This window comes from Rhinichthys klamathensis, unplaced genomic scaffold (assembly GCF_029890125.1).
Source record: "Rhinichthys klamathensis goyatoka isolate OS25496 unplaced genomic scaffold, OSU_Roscu_1.1 h1tg000303l_1, whole genome shotgun sequence".
NCBI classification, from domain to species: Eukaryota; Metazoa; Chordata; class Actinopteri; order Cypriniformes; family Leuciscidae; genus Rhinichthys; species Rhinichthys klamathensis.
The window spans coordinates 3,976,869-4,004,241 of NW_026606822.1; the positions used below are offsets into that span (position 1 = coordinate 3,976,869).

Here is a 27,373-nt window from a genome sequence, read left to right on the forward strand (position 1 = left end):
TGTGTGTTCCAATAGGTTAAAAATAAATGGTAAAAGTAAAATTCATGCAAAATGTCTCGGAGGGATTTCCTGGTAACTTTACACTCCACAAAAAACAATATATATATATATAAATAATATAAAACATATAATACAAAAATAAATAATAATGAATAAAATAAATTACATTTATTTATATTTTATTTTTATGATATATGACCTGGACATGATTTCAAGATTCACCCAATAATTCAGAGGCAAAAAGAGACCCAAATCTGATACTAATAAGATGCATGTGTAGAAATAACCCTTCTTTTCTTTTTATATGCAGATGTCAGAGACATTTCACTGTATTCAAGGTGTTTCTGAAGTATATTCCTGTGCATTCGAGCTTGTGAGATTTTGTGCCTGCGTCAATGTGCCGATGATACGTCTGCAAGCACGCAGCATGCCACAGTGTTTGCACAGTTAAACAGACACACCAATACAAACCACACACACACACTTAATACAAACTTTATTGATGATAGAAAATGAAGAGGGCGAGTGAGCGAGAGAAAGATCATATCACACCATCATTTTACATGCTATTACACAGACTTCTTCAGAAACACTTGATAATGTTGGTATCTTTTTTACGTGGCAAAAAAATGTGTTTTGAAAATAGTCAAATAAATGAAAATAAAAAAGAAACGCCAATGCAACAAGCTAAAATAAACGTATGCGGTAGGTTGATCTGGGTACTTTTAATCCAATTAAAATTATAATAATAATATATTAAGAACATGATTTTAGCGGTGATCTTACCAAATGCTGCACAATATCATCCATGGATATCTACAACAGTTACTGGTTTCAATTTTATTTCCAGACTATTAAGAGCGACAGCTGCTCAGATAAGAATTGGGAAACGCATGGAATGTCTTGCTCCAAACAAAGGCTTCCTTTGCACTCCTTCTCTGTATTTTTGTTTGTCTAGCACATTTCCCAGAGGGGGTTCATTTGCATGGCAGTTAGAAACACCGTAGGTTTAAGATGTGCCTTTTTTCACTGTCTTACTTTGAAACAACTTTCTCATGCACCAGATAACCATTTATGGACAGAAAGGTTACCGTCGCTGCCGAAGGTGTCCGTTTACGATGAAGTTCAGTTGAGCCATTTGTCAGAACGTGCACACCTATACTCACCTGATGCTGTCAATGCTTCATTGTGAAAGAGCCTGTGCACATGAAACCCTCAGAGTTTGAGTTGGGTTCAATCCATAATCCTCCAGACTTCTCCATGATGGATGCTGCAAGCATTAGGAATAGTGCCTTTTGGGCATACGTTTATTTAGGTTTGATGTACCCTCTTAAAAAGCTCCCAATAAGCAAGTTTTGATGAGATGTGATAGCCTATGATTTCATTTGAAACCTAAAAGTAAGTAACGATGCAGAAGAACATGTTATGAGAACAAAATGCTTTAGAACACTTCAGAAAACATAAAAATATGATTAATAATTCATCACAAATTGTGTTTTTAATCAGCCTACGCTAACTCATCAAAATAATTTGAGTAATTTCAGCTTTTTTTAATAAGTTAGTGTAATGTAATTTAAGTTGAAATGACTTGTACAGCTAATTTGAATATAGGCAGCAACTTGAAATAGCTGGAAGTTTTTACAGCACATTATTTTCTAGATCTTGTGGTCACTATCAAGCGATCAAGTAAAGTATAGCTAAAGAAAATAATGCTGCAAGTGCTGAAGAATATATGTTGTGGAATTTATCCTGAATATTTTTCCCATAAAAACATTAAGCCGTTATAAAATTACATGACTACATGATTAAACAAATATCTTCAAGAATGTTGACACCGTTAGAAAACGGTATGTACCATTATAACTTAATATTGATGGGCAGATTTCCAAAAACAAATTATACTGATAAACATCGATTGCATGCGTACTTAAAAAGTTTCCTCTTATTTTCCTTCCTTAGTTTTCCTAGAAGTTGTGAATAAAGAATAGTATGAGAGAGAACATTATTTCAGTTTTTCTACATTTTATGTTCAATTCAACATGTTACTTGCTGTTTTTTTGTTATTGTTTGTAAAATTTACAAGCAATTTTCAGAGTGAAAATTGTTTCTACACCATTTTCTTCTGTGTACAAAGGGATGTCATTTTAGCATAAAATTATTTTAATATTGAACATTTCTTCATGATTTTATACGTATGATTAAACAATTTCCTAGTTCTTAATATTCCTAAAATAAATAAAAACAAGAAGTAATATTGCAGAAATTATCAATAATTGATATAAGCATGCTTACATATACAGGTTACTTTTGCATAGGCTGTTTGATTGCAAAAGCAACACATAGCCTGCTACATTTAGCCAATATACCCCTAGAGGGTTAAACGAAAAAAAAACTTGTTGCTACAGATACTTCAGTGAGTCATGCACAAAACTAAGATCACATAAGGTGAGGATTCAGTGCGTCACCATAGGAGAATCTGGTAGTGATTAAATGTAGCCAACAACACTTGAGATGCGCAGTTTTAGTCTGTTTCAATCGGCAGCTTAGGCTATTAAACACTGTAGAAAATAGGTTAAAGTATAAAGAAATAAAATGAAAACTTAGATTACAGAATGAGTATTACTTGGCGCCAAACAGCTTCTCGCTTTCGCACGAGGTGGTCACCATAGCAACAGTAACCGCTCGAGCGCTTTCCATTAGAAAAGCATTTAATCGCAAAACATAACCAGGCTACCGTAATCACTTATCTCTTTATTCTTATACAAGTTCATAAACACGGTTGTAAATTGCAACATGTAAGGTAGTTTTAAAACTATTTAGCTAGGATTTAAAAATAAAAATGTAGCTTTTAAAACTAGCCTGTGTTAAAAAAAAAACCATATACGCTGTAGCCTTGGGATTAGCTGTAAATCTAATAATAAGAGAAATTATGACAATAATTGTTTATTTATTTATTGTTGTTGTTTTGACAGTGTTCTAAGGGCTAAGCCCGCTGTTGCCATGGTTATCCATGGTAATTATCTAACGTGATAGTTCGATAGTTTGGCGCCACTCACCATATAAAAAAACGCAAACCATGACCTCTGCTCTAACTAACTTGTAATCTACCAAGATGATGTTTGACCCTGTTCCTTAAATTACATAGGACTAATACTCTAAAACTCTTAAATAACAGAAGAACCCACTGAAGAGATGTGTCTATCCCTCACAGCCTCGCTTTCATTCCCATTAAAAATCAAAGATGGCGCTGCAGTGAATAAGGTCTATTATCAGTGATCTATGAGCTTTATACAGCTTTTTACAGCGGATGCCATCGAAAACACTGTAAGTCTATTCCTCACAATTTAACTTCCATACCTGTCATGGCCTGCAGAACAGAACATAGGCCTATTATCAACATTTCAATCAACCAATCAGATTTGAGAGACAAGTTTAATGTTTATGTCAATGTTTAGGCTTACAACCAGGGTTAGATCAGATGCTTCTACATCAGTGCTATTCACCTATAATTTCCATCTGATTTAGGGATAACTTATGGGTAGGGTTCGGTTTTGGGGGATTAAAGGTATAGTTCACCCAAAAATGAGAATTCTGTCATTATTATTCACCCTCGTCGTTCCAAACCCGTAAGACCATTCATCTTTGGATCACAAATGAAGATCTTTTTGATGAAATCTGGGAGATTTCAATCACTTTATATGATGAACAGATTGAATTTAGGCTTTTATTCACATTTAAATATTCATCAACGCACACATCAGTTGTGGTAAACGGAAGCTCAAGCATGTTCGCTTGACGTTCATTCTCGTGTTACGCATCACGTTTGAACTTCTGTAAGAACCAATGAGGTTCATTCTCGTGTTACGCATCACGTTTGAACTTCTGTAAGAACCAATGAGGTTCATTCTCGTGTTACGCATCACGTTTGAACTTCTGTAAGAACCAATGAGGTTCATTCTCGTGTTACGCATCACGTTTGAGCTTCTGCAAGAACCAATGAGGTTCATTCTCGTGTTACGCATCACGTTTGAGCTTCTGTAAGAACCAATGAGGTCCATTCTCGTGTAACGCATCACGTTTGAGCTTCTGTAAGAACCAATGAGGTTCATTCTCATGTTACGCATCACGTTTGAGCTTCTGTAAGAACCAATGAGGTTCATTCTCGTGGTACGCATCACGTTTGAGCTTCTGCAAGAACCAATGAGGTTCATTCTCATGTTACGCATCACGTTTGAGCTTCTGTAAGAACCAATGAGGTTCATTCTCATGTTTACGCATCACGTTTGAGCTTCTGTAAGAACCAATGAGGTTCATTCTCATGTTACGCATCACGTTTGAGCTTCTGTAAGAACCAATGAGGTTCATTCTCATGTTGGGCAGCACGTTTGAGCTTCTGTAAGAACCAATGAGGTTCATACTCATGTTACGCATCACGTTTGAGCTTCTGTAAGAACCAATGAGGTTCATTCTCATGTTACGCATCACGTTTGAGCTTCTGTAAGAACCAATGAGGTTCATTCTCGTGTTACGCATCACGTTTGAGCTTCTGCAAGAACCAATGAGGTTCATTCTCGTGTTACGCATCACGTTTGAGCTTCTGCAAGAACCAATGAGGTTCATTCTCGTGTTACGCATCACGTTTGAGCTTCTGCAAGAACCAATGAGGTTCATTCTCGTGTTACGCATCACGTTTGAGCTTCTGTAAGAACCAATGAGGTTTGTTCTAATGCATCAAGCCGGTTTGGTTGAGCTTCTGTTTAAGTTCACTAATCAATTTTTAAATGTGAATAAAAGCCTAAATTAAATCTGTTCATCATATAAAGTGATCGAGTCTCTTCAGAAAATAAACCGCTCAATTCATATGGATTAGTTTTACGATCTCTTTATGAACTTTTTGAAGTGTCAGTGCAGTTGTGTAGCTGTCAATGGAGGGACAGAAATCTCTCAGATTTCATTAAAAAGATCTTCATTTGTGTTCCGAAAATGAACTAGTCTTACGGGTTTGGAACGACGAGGGTGAGTAATTAATGACAGAATTTTAATTTTTGGGTGAACGAACCCTTAACATTTTCAAAATGATTACAATTTCCTAAAAATGTAAATGCTGACAGTCACAGTCCAGTGCTGATATCAGTGTATCACCCTGTAAACAACAAAGCTGACCAGTTTTACCACTCATCACACACCAGACTTTTGATTTATCTGCATTTTCTGCATTACTGTACGAATAGTCTGGAAACACAGCAAAGAGCGGTGTATATCAACTCGTCGTAAGAGTAAGATATTTACCCTTCGAGTCTGCATGACAGGTTTACTTACCATACCAACAAACTATTACACCCAACTGTGTCAATACCAAGTCTAAATGTGTATGTTTATCCCCCACACTAGAAAATTATGAAAATGCACTGTCTTGGTTAATCTCTAAAGGAAGTTGTTCTACTGATGACAATGCCCTGCAGTCTGAAGTCTGAAACTTCCTTGTTTGCATTTGTCGTCTTGGTGAGGCTTTAGGGACATCAGGAAAAAGTTACATTTAGTGAGTTAAATGGCACAAAAATTCAAATGATGCAAAATCCAACACCAGGAAATAATTGTTGATAGTTTAAACATGGAAACAAAAAATGCTCAAGGCTCATTTCACTTAAATCAGTGTTTTTGTACAAGACCCATACCATCATCCAGATACCACAGAATTTGCTTGCCACTTCCAACTCCCACAGCCCAGGCAAGTGCAGCTGTCAAACCAAGAGGAAATGCTTTGCATTTGTTTAAGGTCCTTCCATGATCTTACATGTTTGTCAGGTGGGTAATATTAGATAGTGCCAAGGCAAGTTGCACAAGACCTGAGATGTGAGCAAATATTTGCCTAGAGATGGTCTCCTCATCCCAGATCAACACATCCCAGCTATGGTAATTAGTGTAAACAAGATTATATTCTTCCTGAAGGGCCATTGAACATCAGGGTTGTACTGGAATTCAGTTTATGATGAGACGTAGACATGGTTTTGGTCATAAAAGGCATAAAAATATAATCTTCACAAGTTGAATTCTGTTGCACTCATTTGGTAAACCTGGGGAAACTTTATATTAGTTAAAAATTTAATTAAAATGACTCTCTAATAGTTAAAATTTCAATGACTAGATATGAAAATATCACACCAAGTAGTTGTTTTAAATTTAAACGTCAGAGGACAGTTCAACAGCACCTCAGACTTTAGTTCATACATCCACTAAACCAGAAGTTAAAAGTCATTGAGACTTCAAAAATGAAGTGAAGCTAGTGAAACGATCCTGCATTTTAGCTTAGGTACAGACACTTACTTGGATATTTTATCTAATACAATGACATTCAGACATTTTTATGTGAAAGTAGATTTTGGCACCTGGACTTGTTAAACTGCCATACATTTAATTATACTCTTTAAAATAATGGTTCCAAAAGAGGGTTTTTGTAATGATACCTAGAGCCGTTTCGGGTTCCACAAATAACCTTTCAGCAGTTTTAAAAGAACCAGTTTTACTTACAAGGGTTATTAGTTCACCCAAAACTGATAATAATCTCATTATTTACTCACCCTCAAGCCATTCTAGATGTTCATGACTTTCTTCTTAGAGCCAAAAACAATCAGAGTTATATTACAAAAAAAATTTCCTGGCTCTTCTAACGTTTTATAATGGGAGTGAATGGTAACTAGTTTTTTGAAGCCCAAAAAAGCACATCAATCCATCATAAAAGTAATCCATATGACTCCAGGGGGTCAATAAAGGCCTTCTGAAGCCAAGCGATGCATTTTTGTAAGAAAAATATGAATATTTATAACTTTATTATAAACTATAATCACTGGCTTCCGGTAACGGCTGTATACGAGTCGAGTTCCAGAGGAAGGGTGACCTTTGACCCGATCCATGACGTAGGATGTAGGAGTTACGTAAGCTCAGGTGAGACTAGACATTTACATTTACGCATTTAGCAGACGCTTTTATCCAAAGCGACTTACATTGCATTTCAAGGTACACATTTACATTCTTATCAGTTCTTGCTTTCCCTGGGAATCAAACCCATGACCTTAGCGTTACAAGCGCCAACCCTCTACTGTCTGAGCTACAGGAAAGCCTTTGAACGCCTCTCACGGTTAAAAAAAAAAATAGGGCTGAGGAACAAACTCAAGCTCCTCTCACATTTCTCTTTAACAATTCTCGTTTTAGACTTCCAATTCGTAACCGGTGTTTTGTTTTTCTGTATCCTTTGTGCTTTCGCGTTTCACGTCATGCATCGGGTCAAAGGTGACTCTTCCTCCGGAACTCGACTCGTATACAGCCGTTACCGGAAACCAGTGATTATAGTTTATAAAGTTATAAATATGGATATTTTTCTTACAAAAACGCATCACTGTGCTTCAGAAGGCCTTTATTAACCATCTGGAGTCATATGGATTACTTTTATGATGGATTGATAAGCTTTTTTGAGCTTCAAAAAAATGACAAGATTCACTCCCACTATAAAGCTTGGAAGAGCCAGGATATTTTTTAACATAACTCTGATTGTGTTTGTCTGAATAAGAAAGTCATATACACCTTAGTCTCAGCCTCAGACGTCACGCCCACAGAACGTTGGCTAAACGTCTGATGCATATGGTACACTTAACTGGAAACACTTCAGGAATGTCGAAGTCGTCATCTGATTGGTTGAATTTTATCGGATTTCCGGGGGGCGCGAGTGTCGCGTTTATTTTCGGTCCGCCGGGAAACAAAGCGCAGACGTGTGATTGCGGAAGACAAACTGTTGTGTTTACATGAGTGACAATGAGCATTTATCAAGATCAGCTAAACGTAGGATTCTCAAAAGTAAGCGAGGTTCACGGCATAGACTCTTGAAGATTTCTTCTCCTTCTTTGATTTTCTATGCTGACTGACTTGTTGCACGCCGGTCTGTTGTTGTGGGGACATTTCCACGCCCCGAAACGTGATGCTGAACGAAACGAACTGTAATTGGTTGTTTGACATGTCGGTCAAACGGCCTTATGGGCGGGCCTTGGCCAAAGAAAGCTGCTATGAATTCCAGACCTTCAGACTCGAGGGTGAACTTGGGTGAACTAACCCTTTAATATGAAGAACATTTTAATTATCTTTTGTGCAATAGAAAGCTTCTTTATTAAATAAAATGTATTTTTAAGAATGTAACACTAATATTCATTTAAAGGGGTCATATAATGGTACATGCAATTTTACAAGTTGATTGTACTGAAATGTGTGTTGGCAGTGCCTGTACACAAACATCATATAATGATAAAAATCCATCCAGTGGTTTTGTTTTAATCTCCTTATATGTTTTCCCCTGCCTCAAATCGAGCCGTTCGAGCCTGTGACGTCACAAGCTCGCACGCCCCTCCCACGATTGTTGATTGACAGCAGCGTTTCAACACAGACCCGCCCTCGCTCGTGAGCCAGCTGTCAATCATAGTCCGCGCGGACCGGCGCGGTCATTGTTGATACTGGAGCACTGTCTATGAGCAGAATGGCGTCTAAGCGATTGTGGTGTTCTGTTCTTGGGTGTAATAACGAACACAGCAGTCATTTTAATGTTCCTAAATCCGAACCGCTGAAGACGCAGTGGCTGAGTTTGTTTTCGATGGGAATATTCCCCACGAGCAACGTCAATGCTCTCATGTTTGCGCGAATCATTTCACACACCAGACCGCTTTATAAACGAGGGTCAGTATAAAGCTGGTTTTGCTAAGAAGCTGCTCATGAAAGGATCGGTACCAGCTATTCGTGTTCCTGCAGCTGCTCCAGAAGAACTGAAGTGAGTGTAACGTTTTATTAAACTTTATATTAATATTTATATTAATTCTTGTAAATCGCTAGCTGCACGCTTCACAATGAATGCGTCTAAGGTTTACACTCGGGGTACATTACGGCATGTTTTCTATGTATGACGTTCTCAATATAATGCATAATCCCACGTTTATACTGAACAACGTGTTATGGTTATTGTGTTACAAACGGTGTATGCGCAGAACAGAGAGGCGGAGTCAGCGAAGCTCATGATCATTTAAAGTCATATACACTGAAACGGCGTGCTGAAAACAGAGCTGTTTTTTACCAGGTAAAATAAGTGTTTTCTTACAATACTAATGAGAATTTTTAATTAAAGTATATTACAAACTTTTAATTTAGACCCTAAAGAATCATATTAGCTTGTACAAAAATGGCATTATATGACCCTTTTAACAAAATCGCTGCATTCAAAACACGAAGACAGAATCCTTTGTTTCAGTGTTAATTTAATCATACAAATGTTCAATTATACATACAGGAAAAGGCTTTTCATATTTTCTCTCTTTCACTGTGCTATCATAGGACTCTATGCAAACTCTCCGCTCAGTCATACACCAATGCCACGGTGCAGAAAATCTCAACAGATCTAACAGAAAACAAAAGAAATCAGAATAAAAGACAATAACGCAGCAATGAATCAATCACACTTCTCACATGCATAAGCAACACCCAAAAAAATAAAAAGAGAAAGAAAGAAAAATCCAGAGTGTAATTATAAACCGGAAGGAGGCTGTGAAGTGTGCAGCGCTTGGGATGAGGACATTCACAAAGAACAGCTCAGAGGAAGACATGACTGATGAAGCGATGACATCCTCCAGTGAGCTGTTTATGGGCCGGGCACTAGGAGAAACGTGTTGTTCTGTCCTTACGGCAACATAAATGGCGACTGTGAGTGCAACTTTTTGGAAGGAACTGTCCCTTTACACACTGCATAGATCATTTGCAATGTAAAAGTGAAGCCACAGCAATACAAGAAATTTGGACGCAATGTCAGTATCCGTTAATGGCGAAATCTTCCAGAATTCGGGTGAAACGGACAAGAATTGCCTGACGTATTAAATTTAACAGGACATGGTGACACTAATCTCTTTTCCCATGACATAAAGGTCAGTTTGGACTCTGATTTGCATACAGCTTGAGGACACCGGGGAATTTGTTTACTCTTTTCTTCTTAGTAAACATACCAATTAAGAAAAAAAATAATAATGATAGGAGACTGTTGTTAACGTTTCATGTTTTATAAATTGCCTAGCCATTGCAGCAAAACAGAAAATGGTGAGTAAAACGGCCTTTCAGATATATTAAGCAAGATATAAACATCCAAGAAGCTTTCCATCATACCAAACACAGAGGCACGATTTAAACCAAATAAATTCCACAAAAATTCTTTATGCATTAAAATATTATTTGGAACTTTCCAGCTCACAATTTACCATTTCAACATTTAGCAACATCTCAAGAGAATACAATTTAAGAGAATATTTTTGGTTAAATGCAGGCACTACCACAGAAAAGAACTGGTACCTTAGTAAAATCGAAAAAACGGAGAAGAAAACCAAAACAAAAATGTGTATAGGGAAATGCCCTTACAATGGAAGTAGTGCACTTGCCACGTAGACTTCAATTGTAGACAATTGAATAAATCATGTCAACGCATTTTCAGTTCAGAGAGGTACAAATCGAAATTTCCCGTCAACGGAGCACATCTTGCATTTAACCCAGAATATTCCTTTAAAATGAACTCACTCACACTTTCCCTCATTAAAACACCCTCAGCTCATTTAAAAAAAAAAGCTTAATACCATCGCAGGTCTAGGTGAACGGCAGAAATGTAGGATTGGGAAAATAAATCAGTGATGTGCTTGTGAACTCTTAGGTCAGTAAACAAGGGAACCAAAGTCACATCTGCTTACTATCATCTCTGATGGATTGTGTCATTATGAGTGGAAACCAACATCAGCACTCTATAACTCCAGAAAAACATCAATGTAAACAAATATGATAACAGCAACAAGATAGTTACTAAGGGCATCTCTGACAACAGCTATGACTTGACCTGTATAGTGGCAGTACAGATGTATACTTCAATATAATGAGACATAATGTGCTCATGTACGCTGTACAGGTTGCTGGGTTTTTTAGTGAATCCAGAGCAGGTTTCAATTGCAATTTTGTAATAAACAAACAATTACAAGTGGCTGGCAAAGGACCATATGAAACCTTTGTTGTTTCCACCAATTACACAATTTAACCTCCAAGCAGGCATATTGACCTTTTTTTTTTTTTACTTGAAACTGTCCAGTTTGTAAAGTAAAAGAACATTGATGAAAAATTATAAAACTACTTGAGAGGCATTAATTCTTCATTCATTTGTTGATGGCTTTTGTGCATGGCCGAAACACTCAGTCGCACACATATTCAGATGACTCTCACAAACCTGTCATATTTCACTGCAAAATCATAAAGAACAAATGAGAATTATCCTTTGCTTAAAGAAAAAAAACAAAGCCCTGTTTTTAGCACCATTAAGATTTCCTTCATTGTGACGTTATTTTCATGGTAATTAATAATTTGATATTTTTATGTTATTTAAATTGTAAAGTATTTATACATTGTTGTATTTGTTGTACATGAATTGGTTGTATTTCAAATTAGGCTGATTAAAAAAAAACAGTGCAATATTGTAATACAATCATTTAAAGGTGAGAACAATGGGAATTACAAAAAAAATCTGAAATATAATTGTCCGTATTTATTACAGTAATGAGAATTTGGTGGAAAATGTGCTGAATTGTCATGAAAATAATGTCATTAAGCAAAAAATCATGCACATCCTAAAAGCAGGCTTTATTTTCTTTAAGCAAAATATAAATCGTATGCTTTTCTATTGAAATTGGGGTGAGAGGACTTCGATTCACTCATTCATTCATCCACCCGCCCTGCCGCTGTTTCTCTTACGCATTCGTGCACTCACACTTCTGAATTTACTGCTGTAATGTGACAATACAGATCAGAAAAACTGTGTATTTTTCATTATATCTCTTTCGAATTTCTAGCACGCATCTAAATCTAGCATTCACACATGCGTAACTCAGGTGTTGCTTCAATATTGATTTGGAGCCAAACAGATTTGTCCACACATTTATGTGATGTTGTGATGCATCAGGGGAGAGGGAGGGTCACCAAGTCTTTAGAGTAAATCTGTTCCTCCTCTCACTGAACCCCTGAAAAGGGCAAAAGCAGTGGCTCCGATGAGCTCCCGGATGGTTTCTGTATCTTAAGACTGTCCAAATGGGAAGGGTCCATTAATGCCCTGGGAATAAACAGAAAGAGTGAGATAAAACTCTGTCAAAACAACTGTTAACACATTTGCTTAAAAAAAAAAAGCATATGGCAGATGGCTGTGCAAAACTTTAAACCGTGTTTAGAGGCATTTCTTACACCCCAAATAAAAGAGCACCATGGCTCTGGCTCAGGTCCCTCATCCAATGTAAGTCTACTATGGGATTCATAATAATATTACCAGATGTATTAACATTAGAGATGCACCGATTGATCAGCTGGTGCCCGGAATTGGCCGATTTTCACGTGATCGGCGACCGGCCGGTCAGTCTGACATATGCCGATTTTATCGCCGGTCAAATGCACTCGGGCGCCGCATGATTAACATTGCGCAACGTCAGCATCACACGTGCACACGAAACGCACATGTAGGAAACCTCGTGAATTACGGCCGTTTCACACCGCAAACGTGAGCAGCGAGTATTATTTCCACCGTGCATGTAAATCAATGAGTGCATTCACACAGGGAGCAGGAGCAGCGCGGGTTTCGGCACAGAGTCTATTTTTGCTGCAATTAAAGTGAAAGCACACTTTTGATGGACAAAATAAATATGATTTCACACAAAAGTGCCCAAAATGCACAGAATTTGCATGTCTGGTGTGTTTTAACAAGAACTGGAGTATATGTCAGAAAATAAAATGAATTTTCTTTTTGAAATGAACACATTTTTTTAGTTGGATATTGGATGTGAAAAGAAGGAAATGGTTCTTCCATAACACTGCACTTTAGATGTGTGTGAATTTCCCACACCAGGAGTAATTTATATAGTCCTATTTTATAGCGATTACTGTTCAAAAATGTTCTATGCAAAATGTAAAATGTTCTACTAAAGAAAAGAGAGAAAATAAATATTTGTGTGTGTGCTGTAAAGTTGTTAGAAAAAATTAAATCGGAATCGGCTAAAATCGGTATCGGCAGGTCAAACTCTGAAAAATCGGAAATCAGAATCGGCCTAGAAAATTGTAATCAGTGCATCTCTAATTAATATTCAGGGTTAAGGGCATAGGCGCCGATTCCGGAAATGGCCGAGCACCGACGAAAAAACATGATATTCTCCATTCATTTTAACCAATTAAAAAAAATCGATTGAGATTTGGGAACCTCTCTGATTGGTGGATCTCACGGTGATATATTGCATTTTAAAGGGGTCATGACATGAGAAATCATATTTGCCTTGATCTTTTGACATATACGAGGTCGTTGTACCATTAAGAGTATAAACAAAGCATTTATTTAATCAAGCTCCAAAAACAGATCAGTTTGATATTGTGAGACCTGTGATGTCACACGGGCAAATATATTTGCGTATGACTGCCTCCAAAGAAAGACATCTATGAATAGTTATATATATCATCGCACCTTAGGCCCCGCCCACTGGCATTCAGCCGCTATGGGCTGACATTTGTCTACACTGGATCAAAAGCCAATAGAAGCCATTATAATCTCTGACGCTGTCTACACTGGATACAGTATACAGATGTGCGGTCAGTTTTTGACATACTCCACGCACTTGAGTCTGCCGACAACAGGACAAATAGTGAAAAAACGTTTGCTTTGACAAATCCATGTTAAACAGCTTGTTTGCGTCTAGACAGACTTCAGAAGGATCCCAGCGTCAGAAACAAGTGGAGGGTTTATTTTAATGGCATCCCAGATCATGTATAAGGATAATGTTTGTTCAAAGCATTTTGTTTTGTCAGGTAGACACTGTGTAATGGATAGTTCGCAAAGACACTTTTGTCGACAGATGAAGCGGCTGACTGTTGGATCTGACAGCAGCGGCATCACAAACCGTCAGTAAATCATTTAGTGGAAGTTTTATATGGATAATGTTTTTAAAACACTCGCGTGCAATAGTGAGTGGACGTTGAAATGGTTTTCTTTGCAATGACGTTAGCCTACCAGTGTCCATTTACTGACACGCCTTAAAGGGTTAGTTCACCGAAAATTGAAATTATGTCATTAATGACTCACCCTCATGTCGCTCCAAGCCCGTCAGACCTCCGTTCATCTTCAGAACACAGTTTAAGATATTTTAGATTTAGTCCGAGAGCTTTCTGTCCCTCCATTGAAAATTTATGTACGGTATACTGTCCTTGTCCAGAAAGGAAATAAAGACATCATCAAAGTAGTCCATGTGACATCAGTGGGTTAGAGTTAGCCCGAGTATTCGGGTTCAAATAAATATGGCTGGGCAAAAAAATGCAAGTCTTCCTCTGTGTGGAAATCCTTAGACATGTTTGTGAAGATTGTTTTATTTCCAGCGTGCGTCTCCCTCAGACTGTAAACGAAGCTCGGGCGCACCAGACACACACACACACACACACACACACACACACCAGACACACGTCAGCAGTGTCTTACGTCAGCGGCGGCACTGAACGCGGATCCACAACAGAACCCGAATACACACACACACACACACACACACACCAGACACACGTCAGCAGCGTCTTACGTCAGCAGCGGCACTGAAAGCGGATCCACAACAGAACCCAAATACACACACACACACACACACACACACCAGACACACGTCAGCAGCGTCTTACGTCAGCGGCGGCACTGAACGCGGATCCACAACAGAACCAGAATACACACACACACACACACACACACACACCAGACACACATCAGCAGCGTCTTACGTCAGCGGCGGCACTGAACGCGGATCCACAACAGAACCAGAATACACACACACACACACACACACACCAGACACACGTCAGCAGCGGCACTGAACGCGGATCCACAACAGAACCGGAAGACAATACAATGCTGAATAAAGTCGTAGTTTTTGTTATTTTTGGAGCAAAATGTATTTTCGACTAACCCACTGATGTCACATGGACTACTTTGATGATGTCTTTATTTCCTTTCTGGACAAGGACAGTATACCGTACATACATTTACAATGGAGGGACAGAAAGCTCTCGGACTAAATCTAAAATATCTTAAAGGAACACTCCGACTTTTTGAAACTTTAGCCTATTCACCTTATCCCCCAGAGTTAGATAAGTCCATACATACCTTTTTCATCTCCGTGCGTGCTGTAACTCTACCTGACGCACCCACCGCTAGCCTAGCTTAGCACAAAGACTGGATGCAAATGGTGGCAGCTAGCATACTAATCCAAATAAGTGACAAAATAGCGCAAACATTTTCCTATTTACATGTTGTGATTTGTATAGTCACAGAGTGTACAAAAAACGAAGTCACATGAGACACAGACATATTTTAACCGTATAAATACTGGGAACTATATTCTCTGAAGGCGAAGCACTGCTACTTGGGCGGAGTGATAACCGCAGCACCTGAGACGCGCTCTCTGCTCCTCACCACGGCGCGTCTCAGGTGCTGCGGTTATCACTCCGCCCAAGTAGCAGTGCTTCGCCTTCAGAGAATATAGTCGCCTTCAGAGAATATAGTTCCCAGTATTTATACGGTTAAAATATGTCTGTGTCTCATGTGACTTTGTTTTTTGTACACTATGTGACTATACAAATCACAACATGTAAATAGAAAAATGTTTGCGTTATTTTGTCACTTATTTGGATTAGTATGCTAGCTGCAACCATTTACATCCAGTCTTTGTGCTAAGCTAGGCTAGCGGTGGGTGCGTCAAACAGACTTATAGCACGCACGGAGATGAAAAAGGTATGTATGGACTTTTCTAACTCTGGGGGATAAGGTGAATAGGCTAAAGTCCCAAAAAGTCGGAGTGTTCCTTTAAACTGTGTCCCGAAGATGAACGGAGGTCTTACGGGCTTGGAGCGACATGAGGGTGAGTCATTAATGACATAATTTCAATTTTTGGGTGAACTAGCACCATAAAAACGGGTCATTTCAGACAGAGGGTCCAAAAATAATAGTTTTTCCATGTTTTTTTGTGCAAAAAAAAAAAAAAAAACCTATTAACATTATAAGTAAACCTTAAGGAACATTAAAATGTAAAAAATCCATATGACCCCTTTAAGTAATTAACTCTCTGTGCGTTTCTTTTCACGAGACACAAATAAATTTTGGGTTGTGAATTCATCAAGTGCATCATCGTATGGATATAAAGTCAGGACTTTTGAAAAACTAACACCAAGTATAATTAATTATGGAGTAATGAGAATGGTAAACCGTTTTAAGGGGCATTTGTTGCGTATGTGTAGGTCCCCTTGCTTAGCCCAGTTATCATTTGCTCATGGAAACAGAGGTGAATAAAGACGTGTTTATATTTGGTTTGTAAAGTATTTGTTTTGACGTCAGTTCATTTCTCTTCATGGGGAAACATAAATAGGCACCTATGGTTAAGGGTTTGTTCAAATAAGATGAGCAATGTAAGAGTTATGACAGTACAACACCAAGTTTTACATAAATATTTAACCCTCAGATTGTTGTTAAGGCAAATAGTCTCTAACCTGAAATCAATACTAGATTTACAACATTACACTGGGAATATATTTATGCTATGGGTTGGTTTGGGTGTTAGTAATTTGTGAGATTTCAACTGTGACTTATTTGACTGGTTAATGACTTTCCTGCATCAGCTCACATGCTTGCATGGAACTCCATCTTGTGGCCAAGAGGCAAAGTTTAACCCCCTCAAGGGCCTATAAACAGCCTCTAGGATTAACATTTACAGACGTCAACCCAACAGTTAACACATCAAGGCCAAACCATAGATGAACAACTTCATAGGGCTGGGAGATAAAAAGCCATTCAATATTTCTCAGCCTTTTAACATTTGAAATACATTTCAATATCAATTTATGAAATGGCGTAAAGGGTGTTTTTTTTGTAAATCAGCGGGAACAAACCAAGCAGACATTGTTAGCAAGCAAGCAGACTAAAAAAAAAGTAAAAAATTAAGCTAAAATAATCAGTGCATGTTTTCCAGTTTTCACTAAATAAATACAGGGAAGATTAATATTAATTCATTTTTATTTATATGCACCGATATAAAAAAAATCAATCCAAATTTTTTACATTTAAAATATAATGCACAATGAATATTTTTGAGTGAATCAAGAGTTATAATATTCATTGAAATTAACAGACATTAATCAAATTTATCAAGTCTAACACTGTTTTTAAGAGACGCTATTAAAATGGTTAAAAAACACTGGTAGCAATTAAATGGCAAAGTAGCAATTATCGCCCGGCCCTACTTTTACATATGATTTTCTTGGACAGCATTTTGTTGTTTTAAAGACCTTTAGGTGTGTCTGAAACAATATCTTTGGTATGGTGCTAATCATCCACACATGTCACAAGTCACCAGAGAGCCAATCAGCCCTTTCCTGCTATCTGGATGGAAATTTAGTACAGGTTTTTCAAGTATTCCAAGGAAAACTTACAAGAATATGTTGTTGGTCGGGTCAGGAACTATTCAGTCAATTTCTTAATAAACACTTGTTGAATAATCACTCAAAAATGTTCATGCTGTGGCATTATCCACTTGTATAATAAATTAAATATTGCTATTTATATTGGTGTATATAAAAGAAAACTTGATATTTCTGTGCTTTAGTTATTAAACAACAGAAATCACCCTTTCAAGACATTTTAAAGCAACTACATACAGAATAGAGATACATATTAAATCATCAAAAGGCTGAAACTGTTTTAGCTGTATCTCCCAGCCTCAGTGTCACATGTGTGCGTAATGAGGAAAGGTGTAACCAAACACGGTGAATAATCACAATGTGCTTTTCTTTGGTTAGATGTCACAAAACAGGGCAGGGAGCAAAAAGGTGACGCGCTGTTGTTAAGTGACCTTCTGTGTTAAGAGATCATATGGCGGTCAGCACTTCCAGTACAGACTTTTGGCATGAAAGCAAGATTTTGGGAGGGTGTCAAAAAGACCTGCTGAGTGTGTCGTCGTGGTTTTCTGAACTGAATCTTGTGCTGGATGCATCTTGACCTTTTAACTTACCTTTGGAAAAAAGCTCCTGATTTCATGAACATTTAAAGCAGGTTTAGAGAATTGGAGCGTTGAGCATTTACTCATCAAGTTAATCAATAGTAGTTGTAAATAATCACTCATTATTCGGACATAAAACGTACACCTACAGCTGGGTGATATATTGAACATTCATAATATATCTGCGGCGATTTTGTTGCTGATGTACACTGCCATTTATAAAGTTTGGGATTAGTTTTTAACTTTTTTTTTCTGCTCACCAAGGCTGAATTTATTTGATCAAAAATACGGTAAAAAAACAGGAATATTGTGAAATATTATTTCAATTTTAAATAACTGAATTTATTTTAAAATGCAATTTATTCCTGTGATCAAAGCTGAATTTTCAGCATCATTACTTCAGTCTTCAGTGTCACATGATCCTTCAGAAATCATTCTAATATGCCGATTTGCTGCTCAATAAATATTTATGATTATTATCAATGTTGACAACAGTTGTGCTGCTTCACATATTTAAGAAAACCGTGATACATTTTTTATTCCTGATTCTTTGATGAATAGAAAGCCCAAAAGAACAGCATTTATTTAAAATGGTAAACATTTGAATGGTAATGTAAAAATTAGCCCTAGACTAAAGATTTTTCTACTTGACTAGCAATCGTTCATTTAAGTAATTAGTCGACCATATTAATAAGCCATAAATCATAATAACGAGCTTTTAATTGCCTATATATTACATAGCCTAATCAACGCTCAAGCGGACACATAAAGCTTGCCACAGCGCACCGGCAAACTCCAAAAAATCATGAAAAAACTGAAGGAGAATGTCTAAACATTTTAATAATTTATGGATCATGGTTTCTGTGTTTTAGTTCACCCAAATAGTTTTCCCAAAAATGAAAATTAGCCCATGATTTACTCACCCTAAAGCCATCCTAGGTGTATATGACAATCTTCTTTCGTTCGTGTAAGAAAAATATCCATATTTAAAACTTTATCGACTAAAATAACAAGCTTCCGGCAGACGGGCATACGCATTGATTTACACCAGAAGAGAACAATGTAATGACGAACGCGGTTGCCCAGCCCTGTTTGTTTGATCCGCAATTGCCGGCATTACGTTGTGCGTAAATCGATTCGTACGACCGTCTGCCGGAAGCTAGTTATTTTAGTCGATAAAGTTTAAATATGGATATTTTTCTTACAAAAACGCATTCAGAAGGCCTCTATTAACCCCCGGAGTGTGGAGCACTTTAATAATGAATAGATGCGCTTTGATGGACTTCCAAAGACATACAGCCATTCACTGCCATTATGAAGCTTGGAAGAGCCAGGACATTTTTTTAATATAACTCAGATTTTTTTCGTCTGAAAGAAGATTGTCATATACACCTAGGATGGCTTCAGGGTGAGTAAATCATGGGGTAATTTTCATTTTTTGATGAACTATCCCTTTAAGTCACGATGCTGACTCGTCATCTCCGCAGTAGCTAGTGGACGTGCCTAGCTGCTTATATGGCCGTTTCATAATCTGTGAATATTTATTTTATTATTTACTTTGTCGACCAAACCTCTTCTAGTTGACTAATGGTTAGTCGTCTATTAGGGGGCAGCCCTAGTAAAAATAAGACTTTAATCATTTTAACTAGCAAATAACTGTAAAGACTGTACCATTAGACTAATTTAACAGTCTCTCCTTGGGACTCAGAAGTGCATTAAGAGGGATTTAATTTATTTTTATTGCCATATCAGCAAAGATTAAAAAATGTAATTAAAAAAATTGTAATAACAGGAGATTATTAATAGCACCCATGTAAACCAATAGGAGTAAAAATGCCATTAAAGTTCATAGCAGTCTGTTTCAATTAATCGGTTCAAAAACAATTCGCTCTATATCACCCAGCCGTATTCACACCCCATTATCATGCTAATCTTCATTCAACTCAATGAAAAACTCCAAATGGCAAACATACCTGGCTGTAAGTCACTACTGATAAGTTGTTTTGGAGACCATTTGGTGTAATATTTACAGAGCTGTGATTGAGTCCATTTTGATCTTGCTGAATGGAGTCCAGTGGGGCCTCCCAGGGGCCCCCGGGGTCATTTAGATTATCCTCATTGGTGTCCTGCTTGTTCTTCTGTGGTGAGGCGAAAGGGTTGAAGCCTCCCTCCACACTGCGGTGTGGCTGCGTGTTGAACTCCGTCTCGAAGGAGGATAACTGCTGTGTGACGCCCAGCAGGCCTCCCTCTTCCACACTCAATATCACCCAGATCACATCTGCAAAACAAGGGGAATGAGGTGAGCCACGCATTCTTCAAGTCGCCAAAGCTGGTTGTAGAAACTCAGAACTTGCAGAACTAATGCCCTGAATGGCATATTACTGGGGTTAGGTGAAATGGCCAAAATCTTCTTTGACAATATGAGAAAATGTATTTCACGACAACGATATACGCAAGGGATAATCCACGGGTAGCTGTGCATTAAATGATTTGAATCATTTATGATTTGAATATGATATGAATCATTTATTATCATTGAATTATTTTAATGCACAACGTGGAGGCAAAGAACCACCCGACGCAAAGCAGGAGTGCATTCGAATCGTTTAATGCACAGCTAGCCATGGATTATCCCGCTTATACCATGCTTGCAGGACTAAATTTGACTGGAAAGGTTAAAATGGAGGTTATTTTCATCAGCTACGACTCATTAGATAAAGCTTTCTGTCTGCTTTAGCCTATGGAGAGAGAGAGAGAGAGAGAGAGAGAGAGAGAGAGAGAGAGAGAGAGAGAGAGAGAGAGAGAGAGAGAGAGAGAGAGAGAGAGAGAGAGAGAGAGAGAGAGAGAGAGAGAGAGAGAGAGAGAGAGAGAGAGAGAGAGAGATGTGCGCGTGAATTACCTGCATCTGTTCAGTGTCTCTCTAGCAATGAAGCTACGAGTTAAATTACTTCAAAAACAGCGGCGTTGCCACCTCCTTGCTGAGTAGTATAATGTAGCGATTCAGTAGCGAAATTAATTTATTAATAAAATTTGCGGGGCAGCATTGACAACGAGTTTCTGTGCGTGCACAGCACGATTCTCAATCTCTGAGTGCGTTTCAGTGACGTGTGTGTGTGCGCTTTAATGAAATAATATGGAAAAGAGATTAAACCGACTTGGAACTACCTGTGCATTAAACGGTTTTATTGCACACCTTCCAGCCAATCAGAATCAAGTATTCAGACAGACTATGGTTTAATCACAATATACACTGAAAAAGATTTGCCGTAGAAACAATTTCCACTTAGAAATTGCTAGTAAATTTCCCAATTAATTAATAACAAAGAAATGGCAAGTAACATTGAATTAAACATGACATTTTTTAAGTAGAAAGACTGAAAACGTATTTTCTTGTAAAATGTACTCCAATATTCTTTGAAAAATTATTTTGTAATTAAAAATAATAACAAAGAAGCAAATTACAAATAATAGGACAAATACAATAAAAGATTTTCATGTACAGTAGGTTTATTTAACAATTGAATGATGTAAAAGTAAAACAGCATAGCCTTCACTGTATAAATTGCATATACATGAATCCTTTAAAAGCTGCAAAAGTTACACAGCAGCAGGTATATTAGGCTGCTGTCACTGAGACCGAATGCACAAATCCAATATACTAATAACCATGCGTTTCCTTTCTCAACCGCTTACGTTCACTTAAGACAAAACTGACTGTTCCCAATGATACTCGCCAAGATGGGTATTTTGGCATACCGTATTTTCCGCACTATAAGGCGCACTTAAAAGCCTTTAATTTTCTCAAAAAACGACAGTGCGCCTTATAATCCGGAGCGCCTTATATATGGATGGGGAACACACGTTCACCAAGACGGGGAGACAGCGCCGGGCGACTAACGCCACTATCTGCCAATGGATCGTGGATGCCTGGGCTGATATATCAGTCTCACTCTCAACTGTGATCCGAGCTTTCACGAAGGCAGGAATAATCTCTTTATTCAGCCAGCTCACATACCCGTATTTACTTCCGGTTTTCGGCCGAAGTCCACAGTAGTTGATTGTCGAGTTCGCGCGCGCGCGATCAAACCTCCTCCGTGTGTTCAACATCTGATTCGGATGAACTATCCATTTGAGCTGATATTCTCAACACACCACAAATTTTAAAAAAAGAGGATAACACAGTGTAGGCAACAACGTTTTTTGTCCTTGTTATCTGTACTGACAGCACTCCAAATTTACAAAAAATGAGCTCAATGTTAAAATTGACCGGAGTTTTCCTTTAACGTTTGAACAACGTTACCATGGGAGTGAACGGAGTTGTCAGAACGCTTAATAAAGTTTGACTTTATCTGACTGTTTTGTTGACATTTGTTGACATCTAGTGGATGCATTCGCAAACCCAGTCAAACGTTTGACTGCAGTATCTTATGCGCCTTATAATCCGGTGCGCCCTATATATGAAAAATGTTCTAAAATAGGTCATTCATTGAAGGTGCGCCTTATAATCCGGTGCGCCGTATAGTGCGGAAAATACGGTAATTTTGTGTACATTTCAAGACGCAAAAGACAACTCAATTCGGTATTAGCACAAACAGAGTTTTCTTTTGTGTCTTCTTGCACTTGAATGGTTAAATAAATTACTTAAATGTTTAAATTGGAAAGACATAAAAACACAGTATCCACTACGCAGAAAGAAAATCATGAGGATGACTAAATGACTACAGTGTTTTTATTTTTGGGTGAACTATCCCTTTAAAACGGTCATGCATCATTTTTTTAAATAGTTGTTTCTTTAGCTCAATGTCATGAAACTGTTGACTGTTACTTTTATCGTTTGCGTCTCACCTCCATAGAATAGTCCAGTGGCTGTGCACATTCTCCACTGGCCTTGGTACATGCCAGGAACGGCTGGACTGCGCATCTGCACACTCACGTCTGAGATCTCCTGCGGGTCCAGAGACCGCACCATCACCATGTTCACATGACCAAACTGATCCCCACCAACATACTTCAGACACACACCCGGGGGCCACGACTCTGTACCTGCAAAGCACAAAGACAGGAATGACATTAGACAATCTGTGAGCTTTCTGTCCCTCCACTGACAGCTACGCAACTACCACTTTAAAGCCCCAGAAAGGTAGTGAAGACATCATAAAATTAATCCATGTCACTCCAGTGGTTTAAAGGGACACCAGGCAGGAATCCCGTTTTTGTCAAACAGTGACCCCTAGAGTCGCTGTGGAGAACTTTTATTTAAAGTTTATGTCGTAAATACCACTCACGCAGAGCGTGACATGGCGTGATGTGTTACATAGTACATTGTGTTTAATTTGTCGTTTAATGAGATCTAATATATGTTGTTAGTGGTGAGAATTTTCACGTGATTAAATACATAGATCCGACAATTATCCCCATGAACTTTAATGGTCCAGTGGCAGAACTTTTGCCAAGTGTGTCAGAGGTCAGAGGGCGAGATGTTTCAATGGGGACATTTCACACCCGGAAATTACGCCTATGCTCGTGTCTCCTCGCTCGGTCAGTCTGCCGTTTCCTCTTTCTCTGTTCCTCCGACAATGCTAGACAATTCCTAGCTTTCTGCATCTTATATGCCGGCTCAGCCATGACGATAGTGTGACAAACTCCATCCCTCTCTACATTGTTCCTGGATGGGGGTGTGTATGTGTGCAGTGCTGTAAAGGAATATGTTATATCGCGAGAGCTGATATGACGCGATACTTCCTGACGCTGAGGCCGGCGGCCCGCCGCACCAAAGTTGCAAGTGAGATTTTTCCGTGAGACGGCCACCATTCAACCCGAAAGAAGTCATATAACATTTCAATAACTCTGAAGCTGTTCAGTTAAGCTAAAAAAACTGCATAGAATCCCTTTAACCTCAATTTTATGAAGCGATGCAAATGCTTTGCGCAAAAAAACAAACAATTGACCACTTTACAAATTATTAATCTCTGACCACGACGCATGAATATTGTTGACACAAGAGTAGACGTTGTTGCGTGAACGCGCACCGGAAATTAATATTTTATAAATAAAGTGGTAAATTATGTTTTTTTTTGCACAAATAAACGAATGTCTTGCGTGTGATGGAAAGTAATGGGAAATACTTAATTTGATAGTTTTCTTTTTTTAGTTCATAAAAATGAAATACAGTCAATCATGGTTTATTACAGTGCAAAATGACCATCGAACACATTTCTTTTGGACATTATATGTTTTCCCACAAGATTCCACTATGAAGGAATATTTAATTTAAATTGTGTAATGTCTGTGCTTGCATGCAAATATAACAACATTGGTGTAAGTTTGGGTCATTAAACATTCAGCCTTTTCATATCTACAACCAGAACAAAAACAAAAAAAACTCACCCGTATTCTGTATCCTCCATGTCTTTGTGAACTGTGTGTCAGGAGGAACGGATTCCCCCTCTCCAATCGTCACATCATCCACAAAAGACATTGACGGCGTGTTGATATTTGGGCTCTCAAAGTCATAATATGCACCAATAGCTGCTTGAAGGTTCCTAATAGGCACAAAATACAGACAGATCAACATGGGAGATTTAACTACCAAGAGCAAAACAACATGTGTATAATATATATACAAGATGTATAAAGTGGCCAGAACGTAAAGTCATGTTCAAAACAAAAGAAGGGAGGGACAAACTAGTGTTGGCCTGTGTGTAAGACCTCAGATGAAAGTACACTCGTGTATATTACATAACTCTGAAGTAAACTTAACAATAGCCTTTCCATGTCAACAAACAACAAGTTTACGCAAAGAAGCAACATACAAACAATTAGTGTAACGTTACTGTTTTTACAAATGAAAACTATTATATCACTGTCGTTAAGCAAAACGGTATTTTTGAGGAGTCGTGACTGAGCAACATTAAACAATGTCTGTGGCTCAAAACATAGTGAGACCCCTACATAGACAGCATTTTGAAAGCACGACCCTACTCGGCAGCATTTCAGGTCAGAAAAAAAAACAAGAATGCTGCTTAGATAGGGAACTCACAAGGATTTGAAACACAACCACTATAGTAGCGAGCTACTAGCACAAACAAGCTACATGTTTGACAACTGAGATAAATGAAACAAACCACATAATTTGAGAACATGTTTGAGAAAATTAATTTTAAAGAGGACAACTTTCTAAAATATTACTTCTATAGTTCATATGAGCCGAAATGTTACATTTGTTTTCTTTGTAAACAGTAAATTAGCTGTTAGCTTGTTGTCTTTTTCGCTTCAGCTTTATTTAAACTCTACTGGGCACATGACAACTGTCCTCGCGGAGCTATTTTTGACATGCAAGGCATTTTAAAGCAAGAAATAACAAAGGTAAACTCTTTATGTTCAGTTCAGCAGTAGGCCGCAGCCGAGTCCCCGGACTCACCAGTTGGTCATGTCCAGGAAGAAGGCGCAGCCAGCCGGGTTAAGCTGAAAACCCAGCAGCCTCTGAAACTCCGAGATGAGGACATCTTTATCCGTGGTGCCCATGCAGCTGAATTTTTGCATGAGCTCCGGATCCAGGTCTATGTCCATGCCCTCCATGAGCATGCGGCTGTCCCGGGGATAAGTTTTAATTGAGTCCGAGGCCTTCTCCAGTCATAACAAGCGACCCGATAACAAGCAGAGTACGCATGGCTGCGGGCGGGGCGTGACGTCACGCACGACGTAACTATGGTGCGGGGGAACGTCAGCTGTTGCTATTCGACTGCGGCGTGTCGTAATTCGAAGCATACAAACCAGTAGGCCTGTTGTACTACACCATGGTGGCATAAGGTAATACAATATGTACAACGATATTACATTTGATTTACAATTGTATTCACAGTAGGCTACTTCAAAAATATGTCCAACAAGCCATGTTATTAACATGGCACGTGCTCAATAAATATCAATAAAAAAGTACTATGGCCATGTTTGGACATGGTATTACGTGTTTTTGGAGATGTTTTGATTTGTGCACACTTTATTCTGTGTAATGTGCATATTTATGTATAAACTGTGATCTAAAATAACAACACTGTCTGTTTTCCAATTATGCAGCTAAGAAATCCAATGCACATTGGATTTTATTTTATTTTAATGGTTTTAAAAGTTATTATCATTCAATTGAAATAATTTATATATTATATATTGTTTTAATTAATTATTAAAATAAATAATTTAATTAATTATTGTATTTCATAATTTCATTATTAAAATAAGTTATTTAATTAATTAATTTTTGTATCTAATTATTTACGGAATCCTCCATTAAAAGTCTAACCATGTTACCCATTGCAGTACCATGGTAATAATGTTATTCTGTATAGTGTTTAATGTGCATTGAATTTCCTAGCGGCATAAGTGGAACACAGTGCTGTTATTTTAGCTCAAAGTTTCTTAGAGAATGACCCTACTACTTGCATCATGTAAAAGGATAAGCCAGGCCCACCAGCCTGTGTGAGAGTCTCAGTAACATGATTAGCCAGCCTGTCAGCAATAATAAGGTCAGGCCTTGGATCTAGTGGCCATCGCTGTGTCAGCTAGTGTGAGATGACAAGGAAAGACTAAGATAACTAACCACAACAGGAGACAAGAAGTGAGTAAAAGGTGTGTGTTTTTGCAAATATTTTGTGCATGCTCAATTTAACATTTAACAAGGTTTCGCTCTGGAGATGGTGATGTGGGCTGAGCAGATATTATTCTAGAACACTTGCATCGCTGGGTTTGTAATATACTTTTGTACAAAAGCATGTAATGTTGGAATACCTTTTATGGTGTAAGTTAGAATTTAAATAATATTTATTATTAATATTTTAATATCATTACTATTTCTATTGTTCAGTTCAAGTTCAAAGTTTATTTGAACAACATATTGTATTATTTAAATAACATGATTACATTATTATTTTATTTTATTATGAAATAAAATTAGTAAAGATTTTAGAAGTTTTAACATATTGTTCTAATATGTAATTTAATAATCTAATAACATTTAATTAAGTTTAATTATATGAATTATATTTTAATAATTAAATGAAATTTAAATTTTATTTTATTATTCTTGCATTATTGTAATTATTATAATTTTATTATTAAATTAAATTATTTAGTAAAGCGTAAAGAGCTTGAATTTGATATGAATTGAGCGGTTTAGTCCAAATTTTCTGAAGAGACTCGATCACTTTATATGATGAACAGATTTAATTCAGGCTTTTATTCACATATAAACACTGATCAGCGAACATTAACAAAGCTCA

The 27,373-nt window shown here is 37.7% G+C and overlaps 1 protein-coding gene across 1 annotated transcript; it reads right to left on the reverse strand.

Moving 5' to 3' along the window:
* Positions 1 to 11,728: 11,728 nt before the first annotated feature.
* ilrun (inflammation and lipid regulator with UBA-like and NBR1-like domains) lies at positions 11,729 to 25,797 on the reverse strand. Its single transcript, XM_056270444.1, has 5 exons — positions 25,519 to 25,797; positions 24,486 to 24,640; positions 22,944 to 23,141; positions 20,072 to 20,376; positions 11,729 to 12,154 (listed from the first exon to the last, which is right to left on the reverse strand). Exons 1-5 carry the CDS (start codon positions 25,680 to 25,682, stop codon positions 12,119 to 12,121), a joined length of 858 nt encoding a protein of 285 aa, XP_056126419.1. The 5' UTR covers positions 25,683 to 25,797; the 3' UTR covers positions 11,729 to 12,118.
* Positions 25,798 to 27,373: the final 1,576 nt, after the last annotated feature.

What these genes read in the sequence shown, in the direction of transcription:
- ilrun (XM_056270444.1), bottom strand. Translation starts at nt 25,682, where the DNA reads ATGCTCATGGAGGGCATGGACATAGACCTGGATCCGGAGCTCATGCAA. An exon ending in TTCCTGGACATGACCAACTG is followed by an intron (nt 24,641 to 25,518) that starts GTGAGTCCGGGG and finishes TGTGCCTATTAG; the next exon opens with GAACCTTCAAGCAGCTATTG. An exon ending in CAGTAGTGACTTACAGCCAG is followed by an intron (nt 12,155 to 20,071) that starts GTATGTTTGCCA and finishes GTTTATTCCCAG; the next exon opens with GGCATTAATGGACCCTTCCC.